Source organism: Syngnathus scovelli, chromosome 4 (genome assembly GCF_024217435.2).
Source record: "Syngnathus scovelli strain Florida chromosome 4, RoL_Ssco_1.2, whole genome shotgun sequence".
In the NCBI taxonomy this organism is placed as follows: Eukaryota; Metazoa; Chordata; class Actinopteri; order Syngnathiformes; family Syngnathidae; genus Syngnathus; species Syngnathus scovelli.
Genome location: NC_090850.1, coordinates 11980800 through 12001162, shown reverse-complemented (window position 1 = coordinate 12001162; position 20363 = coordinate 11980800). Strand labels below are relative to the sequence as shown.

Here is a 20363-nt window from a genome sequence, read left to right as displayed (position 1 = left end):
TTTAAGAAAAGATACTTGTGTAAAAAAAGAATGATCAAAGTAGAAGTACTGAGATGCTTATGTAAGAAAGCTGAGGTGGCAAAAGTACTCACACCCTGTGCTTAAGTACAAATGCATTTGTAAGAAATAGAAATGAGGATTCAACTCCTGGATCAATAAAGTCTGGTGACACCTTGGGATTCAAAGATGGAAATATGTTTGAGTCAGTGTGAGACCAGAGTTCACTGAGCAAACCTTTCTCCATTTTGGACAATCATGAACATCTTCTCCATGACATTCTGGAGTAGCATAGAAACTCTTTCACAAAAAGACAACGCTTCAGATAATTTTTTAAAAATACTATTCAGCATTACATTAAACCAAATAACAATTCCCCACTGGGTGTGAGGAAGATACCCTTAGACGCTGAAACAACATTTACCTTTTCAAAAGTGCAATCAACATTATTCAGTGGAAAAAATAAATGTGCGCATACATACAGTGGATATTGTCAGGTTGGATATATGGTAAACACACACAGCTGCATATAACTCATTATATAGTCACTTTTATTACATTACTCATACCACAAACTCAAAGTCCAAAGACGTTGGGACGTTGTATACTATAAAACAATTATTTGTAATTCCATTTCAACAAAAGTGGCAAGGACATAAATCAACATTGAATGCCTGTTGACCTTTGTTCCCTTTGCACCAGAGCATTAAAAACCGGTATCATTGCACAAAAGATATTGCCACTTGGACTCAGGGTAAATTTTTAACTTGAATGCACAGTTTTTCAGTACAGCAGACCCATGCATATTCATGATATGGCACTCATGGTTTCACCTATTTGAGGATGTTCGTTTTAATATTTTAAAATAATTTTGGGTGCGGTAGGGGCAATCCGTGATTTTATGTATTATAAAGATGATCCATTTTAAAACGGTATATATTATGGGCTGATTTTCCACTGTTTCTAATTGACTGTACAGTACGACCAAAGGACCGATGATGTCATCCATCCACTGAAATAGATAGATGCAGCAGGTAACATTCATCCTCGTGCAGTCAATAACCCGGAAGCTACATTCGTCCCTTCTTGTTTTCGTTTTCACGCCACATGTAGGTTATTATTAAAAGTTATCGCATAATCAAATTTACATTTGCAGCGGGGAAATGCCAGATTTCTTCCCGCGGTTTCTCGCTCGCTCGTGTGTGTGCGTGTGCGTGCGTGCAAGTGTGTGTCGGCGACGACGGACATGCGCGGAGCTGCAACGAACATGGCGGCCGCCTGCATCTGACAGAAAGTGAGGGCTCTACCATCAAAATAAGCGCTTTCAACGCTCGGTACGTCTTCTTTCTCAATTCTCCTCCCCTGCGCCGACTCCCGAGTTGTTATTTGACGCATCTTTGGCCGTCGTTTGAGCCAGAATTGTGCCGTTTATCAGCCAGGAGGATGTGTGCTGGCAGTGTGTTCTTCCTCCACTGTACTGCATGTTGCTTGGATGAAGGCGACTTCTTATTATTGTTTCACTTCTATGTTGAAGTGCTTCGCTTTACTCTTGTGTTCGCTGCACCCCCACACGCTGTTTAGTAAACAAGTGCGACTGGATTTTAATGCTCTGTGGTGTTTAATAATGCAATATTAGCAACCGTTAGCCTTGAGAATAATGTGCAGAGTCCCGCCCACCAAATCGGGAAGAATGGAAATGCGTCATACACCGTTTACTCATCGCGTTCTTTCTTTCTTTCTTTCTTTCTTTCTTTCTTTCTTTCTTTCTTTCTTTCTTTCTTTCTTTCTTTCTTTCTTTCCTTAAATTTTCCCAAAACAAATATTATAATGTAATAAAGACAAAAACAGGATTAAAACTTGTGTACATGTTCCACTTAAGAAAATTCTTAGTTTTCCAAGCACCATGACCAAATAAATGTTTATAAACAAATATTTTTTGAAAACTGAATGAATTGCACCTACCTTACTTTTAATTAATATGACAACAAACATTTATTTTTATTTTTAACTCTCCTTTAAATCATGCATAAATAAATAGTCAAACAAAACGCAACATATGTTGTTATTTATTACAAGTCTCGATGTATCTCCAAATATGCTGAAGGAATGAACACACTCAATGTCAAATGATCAATGTCAAACAATGTAATCTGATAGCCTTAAAGGGTTTAAAATAATTGCGGATCTAAAACAGTCCTCCCATGACAATTCATAACATAAACACCCATCATGAACTCATTTTCAAACTGTAAAAATCAACCTGGTAATTGTCTAATGCCATAAGCAGTGTGTCCGGTCAAAAAACTGAATTAAATCAATATCAGGTACATATTTAAGGCTGCACTTTCACTCATTTATTAATTATCCTCGAGTGCTACCATTTTTTGGGGGGTTAACTGCTTAAAACAAATATATTTTCTTTATGTCCCCGTTTTACATATGGTGTGGAGTGTCAAGTGTAATTATTTGCACTTCTGGTAAATTAGATAAAAAAAGAAGTAGGTCATTCATGCTGTGAAAAATAATTAAGAACACAAATGATAAAAAGTTCCTAAATCAAACAGTGGGCAGTGCTGGATTACACCTATCTGCCAGATGTCATATTCTAAGACGCAAAACCTTCGAACAAAATTAGTCCTCGGTTTGATTCAATCGCATTGCACGTGCTAAATGGACCATTTTAATAGCTACTTCTCTCATTGTTTTTGTAGGTTTGAGTAGCAAATCGTTTTCCAAGGCGCTCATTGTTCTCTCAAATTCTGTCATTATTTCAACGCTTACAAAGAGTCCCTCTTATAACACGTTCCTCATGTTAATAATACTTTTGACAACCCCCGTCAATCAAAAGTTATAACTGCTCATGAAACCACCAATTTTCCCCTGTCATCTACTGCGTGTAAAGCATCATAACGCTAATCTCATACCGAGAGCTGCTTGAGTGGAAATGGAGGTTGTAAAAATGAAGTGCTTCCTGGTCTGCTGAGCTCTTAAGCACGACCCCTTATGAGTGGTGCAGACTCAAGCGTGCAAACACTGAAGCCGTCTGTCGCTGAGCGAGTGGTGGAGCAGGAATGAGGAATCCTTTTCATGTAGGCCGGCAGACGTCCCATATCCACACGTCTTAATGGCTTTTTATGGCACCTTGGAATCTTAATGGCTCCTTCCCACTCCATGGCTTTCTCTGGAAAGACACAAGATCCTAGCAGGAAGGCGCGGTTGAGCAGAGGTTGCAGCACTGTGGTGACAATTCTGGATTATTTGGGTGTTTTGCTGGCTTTTGGATGTCCTTTTGCCTTGGATGATTTCTTTTTGAATTTTTGCTTCTAACACCTGCAAGCTGGACTATGGTCAATCCTTATCTGAATTATTCTGTAAGATGTTCACTCTCAAAGTATGTTTCAACAAATGTAATGAATCTTAAAAGCAATGGCATGATTCATAAATCATTTTTAAATGTTTTTAGAAAACAAGACGGAAACAATGTATTCAGCAATCCAAAAATGTCTCGTTGCGTCTTGCTGGTTAGTATATGAACTTGATAATTAAGATTCTACTCACAAGGACAAGCAAAAAAATAAGAAACCAGTTTTTACCTTTTTTTTTCCATTGTGGGTTTGCTGCTCTTGATTTACTTTGATAGGCTGTATGAATGTGGCGCAAAATCCAAATTATTCAAATACCTTTTTTTTTTCATTCATCAATACAGAAATTCATTATTTATGTTTCAAATTCCTATGCTAAAAATGTGTTTTTCGGCTTGTTGACTAATCTAAACAATTAGAAATGGGTGGAAAAAAATACATAACGTTTTTTAAATAATTTACAGTAACCACTCCAAGTGAGCAAGTTATTGTTTTATTATGAGTACACTACTTTTCCCTGTGCTATGTGCGTGTAAATAACTGGGTTATGTGGTTTGTGCTTTTAGTTAAGAGCCTGTTTGACTTCCTCTGCTGCTGCGGGATAACATCTTGGTCGTCATGGGCCGAACGCCACACAAAGGTTGGTCTTCTCTATCTTCTCATGTCACCAATATTCGTAACAGATTAATTTTTGGTAGAGCAAAGAGTAAATGGATCTCAGTCGAGTTTTCAGGAGTACCGAGTAAAGTGTCTGGCAAGGCTACCATTTCTAATCCATCATTTGATTCCAGATCAGAAAGAGGAGAAGAAGGAGAGGCCGAGCATCGGCGCAGGCTCTGCGCTCGATAAATCTAATGGTAAGTGCCCCACTTCATTTTGTCATCAGTTACTGTTAGAAAGTGCCTGATACTGATCAATTGATGATTTTTATTTGTATTGATTGCGCTGCCATACATAGGTACATATGTATCTTATGTATGTTCTTAATGTAAATGCAATTTATGTAGCCAACAACACAGTGCGGTCTTTCTTTTCAACACTGTGGGTGGTGTCATTTGTAAGAGCCTTGTTTGTTTCTTTTGCTAGAGCCATTCAGTTGGGAAGACTACCTTAGAGAGACCTCCTCCATTGCAGCCTCACCTAACTGCTTCAAACAGGTAGCTGATCATTACGAAATAGGAAGCACAATGAGCCCCATTTCAGCGCTGTGACCAACTGGTGAAAACAGACCACATAAAAAACAATGTTGAAATTTTACTCTCTTACTCTTTAAACACATTTAAACTTTTGAAACACTACTTTTTACATCGATATGATACTTAAACACCAGCTTTTCCCATTTACAACTTATTTTTTTCGGTCTTTGTCTTGATTTTACAATTGGACCAAAAAGTGCAAAAGTTCAAAAACAAAGTGGAGGATAAATGCTCCCTCTTTGTATGCGTGTGCAGTCCAGGATCCCCCCCTCCAATGACTTCAAGGCCGGTATGAAGCTCGAGGCTCGTGACCCGCGCAACTCCAACTCGGTGTGCATCGCCACGGTGATGGGCATGATGGGTACGCGATTACGCCTGCGTCTGGATGGCAGCGACAACACCAACGACTTCTGGAGACTGGTGGACTCTTCTGACATCCAACCCATAGGCACCTGTGAGAGGAACGGGGACATGCTGCAGCCCCCGCTGGGTGAGACATGCACAAACACCGTATGAAGGCTTCCTAATGGATGCACACACAGTTATGAGCTCGACTGAAGCGGCGGCATATTCCACAATGAAGTGTCGGAAATAATAAGATGTTAATTAGTAAATGGACTGCATCTAGATTGCACCCTTCCACCTTAATCCACCAATCACCATCCTTGGTTTATGATGGCGCCTCTCATATTTGCATCCCCACACCCATTGAGAAGTATAAAAGTAATGACTCCATTTCGCTCCATCTCTTTTCGAGGCCTTCTTAATTGGATGCGCTCATGGAGCAAATCCATTGTTAATGTTATTGCTATCGCCAGTGTTTTCCTGCCAAGTCAAATCCTCTGCTTTACTTTATTTACTCTATATGCAGTGTGCTATAGTCTTCATTATCCCAAGAGATTTTAGGACTTTCTATTTTCAACATGAGTCTGTTTGGAGAGTCTATTTCAACTTGTGTTATAATTATTAGCAGTATTATTAGTTAATATAGTGTATGTGATGAACTGATCCTTTTCTTTTTTGACTTCATTGAATTCTATTTAAATCTAGTCCAACATTAATTAGCGTAATGGTTGTAAATTACTGTATCTCACAGCCAAGGCTGCTGTTTATCTTGTTGCAAATCACCATATTTCCATCCATCTGTCCTTCCATCCTACTTCACTGCTTGTCCTCATTAGCATCTACAAGACAAAAATGTAATTAAATATTGGTTGGGCTTTGTGTTCAGGATTTCGAATGAACGCCTCTTCGTGGCCTATGTTTCTCCTCCGAACGCTGAGTGGAGCAGAGATGGCACCAGCCTCTGCTTTTAAGAAGGTTTGTTTCACACAATTCAACTGCATATAATTTCATACTAAGCCTGACACACATATATGTTTATACAAATGTAATGGATTTTTTTTTACAAAATACCACTGTGTCTAGGAACCTGTTAGCCCCATTAAAAACTACTTCAAGCCTGGTATGAAGCTGGAAGCCGTGGACAGGAAGAACCCTTACCTAATTTGTCCGGCCACCGTGGGTGAAGTGAAAGGTCAAGAGATCTTCGTCATGTTTGATGGCTGGCGTGGTGCCTTTGACTACTGGTGCCCCTTCGACTCCAGAGACATCTTCCCTGTTGGCTGGTGTGTGCTGACCAAACACAGTTTACAGCCGCCTGGAAACTTCTGTGAGTGTCGCTTTCATTTTAATTTGGCATTATTTTGACATTTAGGCAGATTTTTGCAACAGTGGCGACTGTACTGCATACAAATTGACTGCCCCAAAAAAATAATCAACAACAAAGGCATTGCAGAATTCTGAGAAAACCAACTAAATGTTTCTTGTGAACCCCTGTCCCTGTGGGCTTTATGTTTCAATAAGAGATGAGAATCCACAATAGTGAAAGCTATATAATGTATTTTTAGCCCTTCTGGACAATTTATAGTATTCCTTGGCATTTCGTTTTCACTCACTCACTGTCAAGGCATAGGAGAGATCAAACAGCATCACCTTGAGGAAAAAACAATAACAAAAAAACAAAAAGACTTGCTCTCACAGTTCTTTAATTAAGTGGCAAAGCATGTTTGCCTCAAGTTAGTCCGAGTGGAGGTTCAGTCTGAAAGGGTCTGTGAATTAAATATTGTACATTCAAACACAAAAATGTTCAGTTAAACAATATAATATAATCCAAAAGAAAGTTTGCGAGTGACATAGACGGGCAAATAGAAATCATCACAGCAGTCACAATATTATTATATAGTACCTTTTAAACAACCGCTGCTCTCTGCTTGTACAATATTTTTTATGTGAATGGCACTTTTGAAAATACATTTTAAACATTTTCATGACATCTCTGCTGGTAACACTGTTACAGCAGAAAACAACATCTGTTTCTCTTGCAAGTAGTAGTGATATTACCACATTTTACCGCTAGAGGGCAATGCAAGCAAAACCTTCAATCTGAAGTCGTCACATTTTAGTATAACCAATGTGTGGAGTCAGATGACAATCAGCACCATCATGAATTGTGATACTAGAGCCATGATTAGGACTTTTGTCCCTTTTGCCACATATCAGGCCGGACAGAACTTGTTGAATTCACTTGAGAATAGAATGGCCTGAAAAGTTCCCAAAAGACCTGAGATCACGTTTACTAATCTGCCTTTGTTATTCAACAGGCGCACTCATGCACCACTTAACCCGTGGATCATTAATTTGGGTGTATTGCATTAATCCAGTATTAATGATGTTTAACAATCTAGGCCCAGTATTTTTCTTTTTTTTTCTTTTTGTTATTGCTAGAGCCGAAAGCTACTTGTGACTGAGTTTCACTCCATATAAACAAATGAAAAATGACAGCTGTCCCACGAAAAGTTCACTTATAACAAACTAACTAACTCAATAACAATGTACAGTATAGTCCAGGTAACTCTCGGACAGCCCAGTGTTTGTGAGTTCTCCTGATATTAGCATGTCCTTGTGCAGTAATCTGGCTGTTCAGACACAACTCATCCAGAAGAAGTTATCTTGGCACCCGAGGAATGGTAAACACTAATTCAACACACATTACAAAAGAATGAGGCTACCCAGTGTCACAGTTGAGGAGCATGTGAAAACCCGCACTTGCACATAAACATCGGCCCAAGTGCACAAAGCGAGGCCCAATGAATGGGTGGATGGATACCATAGATCAGGGATGTCCAGCCTCGGGCCTCAAGGGCCACTGTCATGCATGTTTTAGTTGTCTCCACTCCAAACACGCTTGACTCAAATGATCAGTTCCTCAACAAGCGCTGAAGAAACCTGATAATGAATCTGATTCAGATAAACAGGGGTGTTGGAGGAGGGAGACATTTAAAACATGTAGGACAGTGAACCTCAAGGACCGGCTTTAGACGCTTCTGCCATAGATAAATTACTTTATTCATCCTAAAGGGAAATTAATTTTCCAGTAGCTACCACAATACAAATACAATTGTGGTACAATACAATACGAACACAAAACGTATTTAAAATACCGGTACTATTTTTAAGATAAGAATAAAAAGCCACTAAATAATGGAGCAATATGAAAGTATTATCAAATGTAATTATTTCTTTGAGGATACTTTTGTTTCCTAAGAATGGCAGTATGATATAGAAATAATAAACAATTCTCTATGCACAGTGAACTTCATCCATGTAAGTGATACCTGTAAAAATAGCTTTAAATCTGTAATCATTTTATAACTCAAATATGTTTAGTAAAAAAAAAAAAAAAAACAACATTTCCTAATATACATGACGGATAAAAAAAAAAAAAAAGTCAGATTAGATTTTGGATGCTAACGCTCAATTATTAATTATTTATTTATAGTTGTTCATTTTAATTGGCATGTAATTATATAGTAGATACGTATGCTCTGCAGACATACATGAGTATGTCAGCATGTCATTTTGACGAATGATAAAGCTTAATGCTTAGACTGTTGCTGCTCTTTGGTAGACATTTATACGCCATGTGTGGAAATCACTTTGACAAATCACTGCAGTGTGACTGGCTTTCTGAAGCTGAATTTTTAATCATGTTTCGGAGGCAGGTATGGTCTAGCTATGGCTATTAATATTTTGCTTTGGGAAAAAAAACGTCATTTCTCAATTAATTATAAGGAAAAGGACAATCTCATAATTTTAAGAGAAGTCCGTCGCAACCTTTATGGGATGAGTTGTGTACTCCACCTTTAATTTCGTAAATATGAACCATGGGCTTCATGGTGAACGTGTGTTCATTGTGCGACCACTGACTTCTGCCTATCTTCATTCAGGCTTTTTATACAATACTCATGCAGATGTTGGTGTCTGCACTAGAACTAGTTGCATACTAGATTCCATTAATCCTTGAGGTTGCACATGACCTACTTGATGGGACAACCTTACGTCTCCAAATGTACTTTTGGTGAGAGATCACTAGGCTGCTGCATGTGGGGGATTTCACACCGATTTGCTCTCCGTGTGTGTGTACGTGTGTGTGTACGTGTGTTTGACTCTGGCATGTGTGCTGTAAAAAGGGGATAATATACAGTGAGACAGGTGCTATGTTTTTATGCAGATGTGTGAATGCATTTGGGGGCTTGGGTGAACAGTTAATGAGGTTTTGATCAGCTTTACATACTTTTAAAATAGCTTCATTATTGTATTCTCTTTGTTCTGTGCTGTCTGTTTTTTTTTTGTCAGAAGCCACTAATGACGTGTATTATAGGAATAATTTTGAAAATAACTGCTTTTGCCTCGCAACCTTGGGCGGGATCCCTTTTTTGCTTGTTGGATTTTTTTAAATTGGGTCAGCCGTTTTGCATTTTGTATTCAAAGCATGGAAGTGTATTTGTTGTAGGAACATTTGTGTTTGGAGCATACAATATCAAATTGTGTGTGCTTGACTACGAACCATGGCTCACAAATTATGCATGATGCCTTTGTCAGTCATCTGCTTGCACCATTCATTCATCTATCCATTATCCATGCTGCTTATCCCCTTCATGGTCATAGATGACTTGCAGCCTATCCCAGCTGACGTAGGGCACGAAATGCTGTACAAAAAAAAAAGTTGGAAAATAGTATTTTGTGGTTATTGGTCAACAGCATAAGTAGTAGTAATAGTTTGTACTACCTTTGGAAGATTTACACCAAAAAGTCACAATTGTCCTGGTAAGAGTGAATAAAATATACCCCCAAGAATGGTGCCCACTCAAGTGTTGGTCACTAGAACAGATGAAGATATCAGAGACTTTTTTCACGCTTCCTGTCACTGCTAAGCTCTTCATTGTTCTGCAAAGAAGCTGATATCTGAGCATGCCACTATTTCCTGACGATTGGCCTAGCCATCTTTCTCATTGGCAAATGTCTGAAAAGGCTCAGGTTACAGCCCGGCCGGGGGGACCCCCGTCTGGGCCGCCAGTATGCATGCGTGTGAGTAAAAACATGCAGCTCCCACTATGAGTTTCAGTCAAGATGCTTCTCATCCAACCTTTTCCCCACCCTCCCGAGCTGACACGCCACCCCTCTATCTACCCTTCTCCCAACCCTTTTTGCTCCCAGGAGCCCTGGCGTTAACCCCTTTTCCCCTGACACTGACCCCCTCCCCCAGAAACTCGCCGGGAGGCAGGTGACTGATGCAGACTGTCGATATGGCCTACAGATAACACGAATAAAGGATTCAACCCCCCCTAATGCCTTTCACCACACCCACCGACTCCTCTTGCTCCTAACCCCTCCCTCGCCCCTATGCACCCCCTTTCTCATTCATTGGGAGGGAAGCTTCACAGCAGCTTCAACCAGCGGCAGTAGAGTGGGCTTTGTTGTAGACGCAAAACAGACAAGAGAAGTGCGAAGGCAGCGAGATTAGCGTACTTGAAGGCAGTGCAGAGGATGAGAGCACAGTCAAGAAAGTTTGGACTGGAAGCGGGTGAGAGAGAAAATCTGTAAACTGAGTGTTGTTTCAAAGAAAGGAACAGGAAGCGACTGTCAGTCATTACCACTAATACCACGGCTGCTACTATCACTATTCGGGAAGCCGCAGCTGCAGCACTGAGTTTCTGCTTTTTGGAAGACATTTCCTGGTGAGCATGTTTGTATGCACAATCGCAGAAACTTTGTGGCGCTAATCTCTCTCTTTTTTTTTCTCTTTTGTATCTGTGATTGTGTTTATGAGAACGAATGCTTTGGTCTTTGTAGTAGCAAAACATTTATTCAGCCTTTACGACTAGTTAAAGCACTCAGTGAGTGTTGCTTGATTTGAGATGAGGCAATATGAATCAATTATCACATTTAGGAAGTGCTGCTTTCTCGTTTGAATTGGAGCTTTTTTGTGTGGCTTTGATTGTTTTAAGACTTTTATCTGCATGCAACCAAATACAACTTGGAAGCATCCAGACTTGGGATTTGAGTGCTTTGCCTCCGTTCAACTGCAAATGTCCACAGTGTGAGCTGATTTTATTGGCTGTACATTTGGAGCTTCATTTGTTTTTGATCATGTGTGTTTATGAGTAGAGCATCAGGAAGCAGTTAACACCGGATTGAGCCTCCCTATTCTATTGTTAAGCACTCTCATTACGAAATGGTGAGTGCTTTTAACATGCGTGTCAGTCAGGACAGACGCATCCATGAAAGGGAAGTTTCTCAGCTCCTGTGTATTTGTATGTGATTGAATCAACTCATGATTGGAGGAAGCTCAGTTTGTGAAAGCGGTTGTGTAATTAGATGAGGAGGAACTCTTTTGGGCCCCTCCCCCACCCTCCAGACAGCAGACACACACTCGACGACCTCATTCTGATATGTATGCACAAACACACACACACACACACGCACACACAGTTTCCTCAGGCAGTGTTACACAGGTCAGCGGGTCGAGTTGGAATGATATAGTCATGATCAGGGCCATATGTTGAACGGGATGTGTGATGCCTGCAAAAATTGTAGTTGAATATTTCTGCTCAGGATTATTTTTGAGCAATTTTGAAATATCGTCAAAATTCATTCACCCCATATTGTGATTGTTATTTTATATAATTCATTTTTTCAACATCCCTGTCCTAATAAAGGCACATTTTTGAGTGACGTGAATTGCACAGAAAGATGAATCAAAATTTCTAGCTAGAAGCTTTGCAATGTGGGAGGAATGGTAAATTAATCAATTCTAAAAGTATTTGATGATAATATAGTAATTATCACACACAAATCAATTCTAAAAATATTGCAGCCTTAAATGATCACACACCATACCAAAAATCTGCAGTTAAAGATAGCTGCTTGGGTTGGAATATCATAAGAAATATTAAAATGCGTAAAGGTCAGACATTGCAGGAGTGGGTGTTTTTGAGTCTGCTGTGAGTAAGCATGCCAACATGCTTTTTCCTCTGCTTGCACATGTGAGCGCTCCTGGTGTGCAATTGAGGCGCCCCTGACACAACCGGAACAAAACATTGCGTGATTCCACACCCATTCCTACTTCTTTCTCAATTAAGCACCTTTTAGTCCCTTCATAACACCTCTCCAGGAGGTTTAAATGAAAGCCTTGACCCCTCGAGAGCGTTCACATTCACTAACTGGCCCCTGCACAGCCTGAACAATATGTTTGCACGCAAATAGGTATGCTCTCATTTTCCATTTTCTTTCCTTTTCACTCTACCTTTAATTAGATGGTTGCGTGATTATATGATGCTCAGAAAAATAAAGATTGATTGGTGGTGGTGCTAGGTGTTTTTTTGGGCTCCTTTTAATTTTCAACTATCTTCATTTCATTTGTGTATGATGGTGTGGCTCCATTTAAATTCAAACAATAACAAAACATGTTAGATTTCAGCTATTGTGGAAGCACTATAAAATTGAGTTGAGTTGCATTTAAAAATATGTATTGTGGACTAAACTGTTAGGTAGCGATGGTCCTCAAAACAAATTCTTTGTTCGGATGGATGAATGAATAAATGGATGGACGGACGAATGATTTCTTTATATGCTGTACTGACGGGTTGAGAGGCAGTTAAAGGATCGATCATGCATATTTGAGATGTAGTGCAACAGAAATTGTGAGCTTGGCCCTGCCTGACACACTGCAGAATCCCAGAATGAAAGCTTCTCTTTCATTTAGTGAGATTTGTAGCATGCAATTTGTATAATTCATGTAATGCGGTCATATTTACATTTCCCGTTTGTCAAGTAAGAGAACAGTAGTGTATAACGTTCCATTTATTCTATTTCTCTTCCAGTCACCCTTCCAGGTGCTCTTCTCGCCCCTGTTTCGTCTTCCTCAACCTCCCTCACAACACGCCGCTCCACTTCCAACTCCTCGTCCATGATGCAGACTTCATATCGACTGCCCAACCCTTTGCCGCCCCTGCCCGTTCGCAAGGGTGTCCGAGGTCGCCGTCCCAAGTCGCAGACTATTGCTTTGTTGAAAGCAGCGGCTGAGGCGGCAGCAGCTGCGGCGGTCAATGGGGCGTCGCAGAACCCTGTCAGGTCCACTCAGTTGGCCCCCAGACCACACAGGAAGAGAGGGCCCAAGCCTGGGAGCAAGGTGAGATACTACCATGTGTTGATAAGTAGAGAAAGATGGTTTTGAACCTAGTTTTTCCACAGTTGTTCCTTTGTTCAAATGCACAACACTGGTCACAGATTTAAATAAACAAAACAAATCAAAACAAAAAACCCTCAGTATTTCATTTGAGTGCTATGTAGCCAGCAGCAACCGATAAAATTACCGTATAAAATTTTACTAAACTTAAATCTGATACAACACCTGTCGTCACCTTCTCACTATCCAGAAGTAGAAGATTATCATACATTTGAAGAAAGAAAAAGAAACTTCTTACTTTCACTGTTTTAGGAGCCAATGGTGCTGGCTTCAAATTGTTTATTTGTTACTCTGAGTTCAAGTTGACATAAAGCTAACAACAGTTAAGCATTGTATATTTTGACACCAAAATGTTCAACTAAACCATATAATAAAAGTTCGCTAGCCATGGGAGGCTATCAAAAATTATTTATACATCTTAAAACAGCAGCAACGTGTCACATACAACAAAAGAAAACACCAAAATGTACATTGACTAAAGAACAAACAGTTCAGAGATGAATGGTTTGCAAGAATAGGGGTCATGAATGCGTTTACATCTTAAGAATACATTAGAAAAAACATCTTTGTGATACAAGTTGTGGCTTGTGCAATTAGTGGTTGTCAGACAGTTAAAATACGCTTTGAATAAATCATTACCTATCAACGTAGAGTTATTTATTTATTTTTTATTTTTTTAGAGGAAGCCTCGGATGGTACAGTCACTGGGCTCGTCATCAATTCCAGTGTCGCCTCCAGAAACCCGATTGAGCACCAGCCATGTTTCAGTAGACAACCACCATAACAACAACTCAAATGTAGTCTGCACGGGTAAGTGTCGAACTGACTACAGTGACCAGTGCTAGAAAATGGATTGAAAAACATTGAATGTTTTTTTTCCGGTTGTGTTTATTTAGTGTGCGTTTATGTGAACAAACATGGCGACTACGGCCCCCATCTTGACCGTAAACTGGTGCAGCAGCTCCCAGACCACTTTGGGCCAGCTCCAGTCAACGCAGTGCTACAGCAGGCCGTCCAGGCCTGTGTGGACTGTACGTACCAGCCCTCCGTGCTGCTGTCGTTTCTACAGAGCCAGTCCCACACAGGAGGAGAGGTCATTCGAGGTCTGTAGTCGTAAATGTTCACACAAGAAAAGAACTCTTTAGGGGGAAAAAAAAAAATCACTTTTTTGGCTACTTTTCAGTTGGGAATGGGTTGCCGCATGTCGCCTTACATTTGAGTTATGAGTTGAAATTGCTCATTTTTAAAAGTGTTTCTTTGTTCTTCTTGAGGGTCTTAAATTGATCTTGGTAATCTGATGCCAGCATTGCTCTGTGAACATCACATTACTTTGATTTGGAAAGCCTGAGTTTAACAATATAATTTGCTCTTTTGATGCTGCTTATAGTCTGCCTGCAGTTTGGCACTTGACTAAATCTGTGCGATAGAGGCGAAGAATTTTCTTCAGCATGCATATCTTACTTGAGCAGCAATATCGTGGTGACTGAGTATATGTAAATTGTCAATCCCTGTTAAGCGGCGGAAATGGGCTCGCTCTAGACTCACCCGCAGTAGGTGAAAATCTGTAATATAGACATTTACATTTTTATTCGTTTTGCCCATCCAACAGACTTTAAATAAATGTAAACATATAGTATTATCAATTAACTAACTTTTATCAAGTAACTAGAAAATAATTCTTAATAATCACTCAATAATTCTGATATGTTTTTAATTTAATATGGTCCAAATCATAATTTCATTTTCTCAGCATTGATTCTCTAATTTCTGAAATACTCCATGAAAGCAGACTGGTTATATCCTTGTGTTGACTCAACATAAAACATGAGCAATTACTTTGGAAAGCAATGATCGACATCTTTGTCAAATTTCTTACATGCAACCAGTAAATGAACTTTAATTGATTTATCTTTGTACGTTTTCTGCACCCTCAATTTGAAATAGTCTTTTTTTTCTTCCGAACAAAGGGACGGGATTCAAAGGTTGTTTTTCCGATTCATCGCTAAATAAACAAAATTATTGAATAATTGATTCATGAATCTAATTTTTAAAATAATGGTTAGTTGCATGATGAATGTACAGTAAAATGTTGTGGGTCTAAGTCTATTTTGAGCTCATGTTTACTAAAAGGGTCACATAATCCCGCTCGCACAAATACAAACTCATGCAACCAACTGATCTTTCACATTTCAACCTTGGTGGAGATTGTCAATAATTACGCATTCTCTAGAAGTCCATAGAGGCAATCAGCCAGATCAAATTGGAAGTCATTCAGAATGAATGTTATTGACTGTGCTTGTGCATTTTGGGAAGAAATTGCTGAGATACTGCGGGGAAATAAAAGATAATGCCCGTGGCCACATCTGACGTGAGTGCTGGGACTGTAATCAGAAGTGACATGTGCAGCTAACCTGTTTTGGATGCTGGGATTGAGTCTCCCTTGAGGGGGGTGGAATTGGGAAGGGTGTGGGCTAATGGGGAGGGGCTGGGGGACATTAATTTGTGTGAGCTTGGCTTGGGTGGGAGGGTTGTTGTGCAGATCGAGGGTTGTGGGTTTGTGCTGATAAAAGGAGGGCGCTTAACCCCAAACCATCTGCTGTTTTCCTTTAACTGTGGATGCATTCAGCCTGTGTGTGAGCAGGTGTGAGCCTACGCAACGCACAGACTAATACAGTATGTTGTGTCTTACAGTGCGCTCCGAGCATGGTATCCGCTATGTCAAGCTTCCCTCCGTCTCCAGTGCCTCTACTGTGCTAAGGTTCTTGGAGAACATGTGTCAGCATCTGGAGAGTGTCAGCCTGTTCAGCTCACAGCCTTTCAGCCCCTTCAGTAAAAACACACGCTTCTTTGACAGGACAAAGTCAGGTTTGTCCGTGGAAAGATACACAAATATTGCGAAATGTAACTTGTACACCATCTTGACACCGACCCCCTAAAAATGGAAAAAGTCAAAGTTAAAAACAAGGAGTGTTAAAAGCAAGCACTCACAATCAAAGCTAAGGTAGAGTAATGTTTTGTTGGTTGTTTTTTTTTTGCACCCTGGTCCCCATATGTAGATATGCACTTTTTAAAATGACACATCATAATCACAACCCCAAGCAGCTTGTTAACAACAATACAATCATTTATATTTTCATTTTTCAGTAGTATGTTTGGTAATTTGATTTCTATTTTTTTTCATTTGTATTTATTTAGCAATTCACACACTTTATGTAGGTTGGGAGAGCCAAAAAAGTCCATATTGTCTGGCTCACTGTAATAGGTTTAGACATCTGTCCACCATACCACAATTGCCCAAACAAATCTTTAAATCTCCATTATGGCATATTTATTGTGAGTTTGTCAGTTGTGATGCGATTGTCAATTGTGAATTTAATCAGATCCAACCGTAATGCATACAAATCCATGATGTAGAGTGACCAAAACTTTATAAAATTATTAAAACACAATGACTATCATCATTTTCAGGAAATTAAAAGATGACTCCAAATTCTCCAAATGAGAGTCAAAGTTCGTTTGCTTCGAGCTGGTTCCTGCGTCTTAGGATGGACCTTCTCTGCCTCTTCTTGCTCTTAATTAGACTGCATCCTGCATCTTTGGATACACCTTCTCTGCCTCTTCTTGCTTTTATTTACACTGCATCTACTGTACATCCAGTGGACGTCAGTGATGCCTGGCATGTTGCCACACAACACTGAATATGCACAACTTTAAATTCAGACTTCTATATATATGTCTGCTTAAAAGTATGCAGACTAGTGGGATTCATTGTTTATGTACTGTATTTTGATTTTGTCGTAATTGAAATTCATTAAAAAAAAACAAAACAATTAAATGTTAACTAATATAATAATCAGCTCACATAGTGTCCATTTATACTTTCAGAACCACTGCCTCACACAGAAAACAACGCATCGAACAACGATTCTGCAAAAGATTCCGTTCCCAACGCACGAGCCCCTCAGATAGCGGCAGACTATCGGGCGACAAAGAGGGAACGGCCGTATTACGCCAATCACTCACACACGCCTCCACCTCTGCGAAGAGTCAGCTCCAACCCAAGTGAACTCGGACAAGTGCCCACACACAGACGCGTGGAAGGTAGGATCACATATACATGTCAAATTTTTAGTACCTCCTACTATATATTTTTACCTGGTTCTTTACGTTTTTCTTCCCCAATTTTTATTCAATTATTTTATTACATAGAATTTAAACCTTAACCTGGATTTACTAATCAAAACTTTGGAATTGTAAGCATGATGATTGTCTTTTTTTTTTTTTTTCTTCAGCAGCTAGTTCAACAACAGGCCCAGACCACGCCACGCAAGACAAGGAAAGTTCAGGGAATGATGCATCTTCTTGGTCAGTTGATGACGTGATCCGATTTGTCCAGGAGGCTGACCCACACACTCTTGGTCCACATGTGGAGCTTTTTAGAAAGCATGTGAGTACTTTAGTTAGATCAACTCCGTCTTGTTTGAGCCAATCAATCTGATAGGGATTTTTCTTTTTAGGCTAAAGTAGATTCTGTTATGTGGGAGTTGTCATAACACCCAAACTGAGTTAGCAAATAACGGTATAAATTCTGCTAGCATCACACTAATACATTACTGTCAGGCTTTTACATTTTTAAATGTATTTATTTGACCACTGGATATTTATGAATGTTTAAACTTATTTGCCTTAATCAATTTTTTCCACTCTGTTGTATAGTCTATATACAAAGAAAATGCAACCCGTCTGGAATGTATTGCCAGCAGCACCTATTCAGTCATGGTAGTTTGGATCCTGAGACGAAGCGCAGGTCATCTAGCTGCCCGCTAACATACGCTTTGCTGTCCCTGCAGGAGATTGACGGCAAGGCCTTGATGCTGCTGCGCAGTGACGTCATTATGAAGTACATGGGACTGAAACTGGGCCCTGCGCTCAAACTCTGTCATCACATTGAGAAGCTGAAACAGACCAAACAGTAAAAGGACCGTTGTGGTCTTCCTCACTAGCAAACACAAACTCAAGTATGTGTTGTTGTACAGGGACGCAGCACTGACGGAAACTACCATAACGCCCGGTTTTGTGCCGTTTTAAGTATTGTACATACTCTATGTACATTTGGGAAGTTTTAGCGAGCCTGCAGGCTGTTGTCCATCATCAGTTTACACAATCTGTATTTGCTTTCTCTGACTTTCAAGATGTTTAGGACAAAAACAAAAGGGGCAGGGCTGTCCAAACTATAGCTGAGGGGGGTGCCATCTGCCGTCCATTTTATGAGGCCTGCAGCAGGTACTAAACACAATAAAAAGGGTGGAGGGGCAACAAGAAAAACGGGTGGTTGAGACAAATTACTACCATCACTACAGGATTTAAAAAAATGCTAGTTGGTAAGACCAGTTCAACCTGAGTACAATGTAGCAAGAATTTAAAAAATTGGATGAAGCATTGTAGAGAAATTGATCTTTCTGTGTAGGGGAAATGGCCTTTTTAGGGACCACTATGCATCACTTACCCTAAAAAGCTTGACTGAAATTGCACAAATTCAACAATTGTCACGTGAAAAGCAGTGTCGACAGTAGAATGAGTCTTGAACTAACCGGCAGTTGTTTTCTTGTGAATGCATTTTTTTGTCCTGCAATGATCAGAGGAAAAGGTTTGGACACCCCTGCACCGTTTTAAAATTTGGGACCGACAAAAAGACATTCAGTTAGAATAAGTGAATCATCTGGAAGTTAACTTCTCGATCAGATTCAGAGGAGGACCTTCGCTCATGACCTCAGCATTGTTTGCTCTCATATGATCTATTTTTTTATTTTACCAAGCATTTACATTAAAGCAGTACAGCGTTATTTTATTTTTTTCAATCTTTAGCCTACGTGTAATTAGTATCCAATATCCGTGCAGAGTTTTTGTATTTGTCTTTTTTTGCCTTAGTATGTACAACAGGCCATTATTTAAGCACACGACCTCAGACAAACACTGTAGCTTTTGCATTTTCAATTTTTGTTGTTTTTTACACTGACAGCAAACACACCGCCGTGATGTTTGCTTACCAATGCAATAACATTTCCGACTGATCATCGCTCCTTAGAATTTAATAAGTCATAAAACAAAGGTACTGGAGTACTGACCAACATTGCAAAATATTGAGCCCAACATTTTTTGTCGAAGCTCTTGCCCTCATGCTGTATTTGCCGGGAAAAAAAAAGCGTTGTCTCTGTTCCATGAGCTCAACGGGTTTATCTTGGCTTTGACCTTCATTGTATTATCTCTTAACGGTTGCACACACTTACACGTGATGACTGGAACCTTGCAAGTGTTGACGTTAAAATAACGGCAAGGTGTTCTACTGCTATTGCTGTACAAAAAGTGTTCCCAAGACAGAAGGAGCTTTGTTCAGTTTCTTACTCATTTTATTGTGTAATAAAGTGTATCAAGCCTTTGAATATTCTCATTCAACCAAGTTATTGGATTCTCGGGACATTGAATTGATTGCAACTGGACTGTTGTGTTTGTGTCGAGATGTTCAGCCTCTCATCCGAGCAGGCTTCATCCATTCATGCACGTAAGGAAGAATAGTACTTATGGAACAGCTCAACTCAGAAGTAGAAAATGGTCACGAGGCAGTATTACGTACACTAAGTTCAATTGGGCTCTTGTTAAAAATGGCAGATTTTGAAAATGGTTGACGCAATTTATACAAATTATTACATAATTTACATACATAATTTATTTAATACTTCATCTTTGGCATATTTGTGGTGTTTGGAGTAATTCTAGTGGTGTGTTTTTTCTCGCCTTTTCACTCCTTTGATTTTACATATTTGGTTTTTCACTCTCACTCAGACAAGAGCTGGGGTTTTTTTTCCTCTTTTTTAAAAAACATTTTTAACTTTTTTTTAGAAACTGACAAAGCCCGCTCGGAAGAGAGGCGAAATATTCAACGGCACCAGAACAGTCCAGTTGCAATCGATCCACCGCTCCGAGAAAAGTCCATCGAGTGTAAGCAGAAAACGACAGTATTACTCCTAGTGTAAGACTAGTTATTATTTTGCTGTTGGCTGTTTTGTTCTTTTGAAGCATCAGAAAGCCTTTCAAGCCAAATCAATGTTTGCTGTAGCCCTGTTGCGCTCCATAGTGGTCACCGGTTCATATACTTGAAACCATCTGGCTTTCACATGAAACTCAGGTTGTAGTAAGTTCTTAGAGAATGTTTTACAGTAG

The 20363-nt window shown here is 39.6% G+C and overlaps 1 protein-coding gene across 2 annotated transcripts; it reads left to right on the top strand.

The window, feature by feature from the left end:
• The first annotated feature begins 1168 nt into the window (after window positions 1-1168).
• Window positions 1169-19585, top strand: scml2 (Scm polycomb group protein like 2). Of its 2 annotated transcripts, none has more exons than XM_049717260.1 (14): window positions 1169-1331; window positions 3926-3999; window positions 4151-4216; window positions 4446-4516; window positions 4811-5045; window positions 5787-5875; window positions 5984-6227; window positions 12781-13088; window positions 13826-13955; window positions 14042-14248; window positions 15837-16010; window positions 17031-17246; window positions 17441-17592; window positions 17996-19585. In XM_049717260.1, exons 2-14 carry the CDS (start codon window positions 3978-3980, stop codon window positions 18119-18121), a joined length of 2040 nt encoding a protein of 679 aa, XP_049573217.1. In that variant the 5' UTR covers window positions 1169-1331; window positions 3926-3977; the 3' UTR covers window positions 18122-19585. The 2 variants fall into 2 exon arrangements, with proteins under 2 accessions (XP_049573217.1, XP_049573216.1); XM_049717259.1 differs by having other exon boundaries at window positions 17438-17592.
• The last annotated feature ends 778 nt before the right edge of the window (window positions 19586-20363 follow it).

Excerpts from the sequence above, each read along its gene's own strand:
- scml2 (XM_049717259.1), top strand. The coding sequence starts at position 3,978 with ATGGGCCGAACGCCACACAAAG. Across the intron at positions 14,249-15,836 it reads AGGAGGAGAGGTCATTCGAG|TGCGCTCCGAGCATGGTATC; the intron begins GTCTGTAGTCGT and ends TGTGTCTTACAG. Across the intron at positions 17,593-17,995 it reads TGGAGCTTTTTAGAAAGCAT|GAGATTGACGGCAAGGCCTT; the intron begins GTGAGTACTTTA and ends CTGTCCCTGCAG.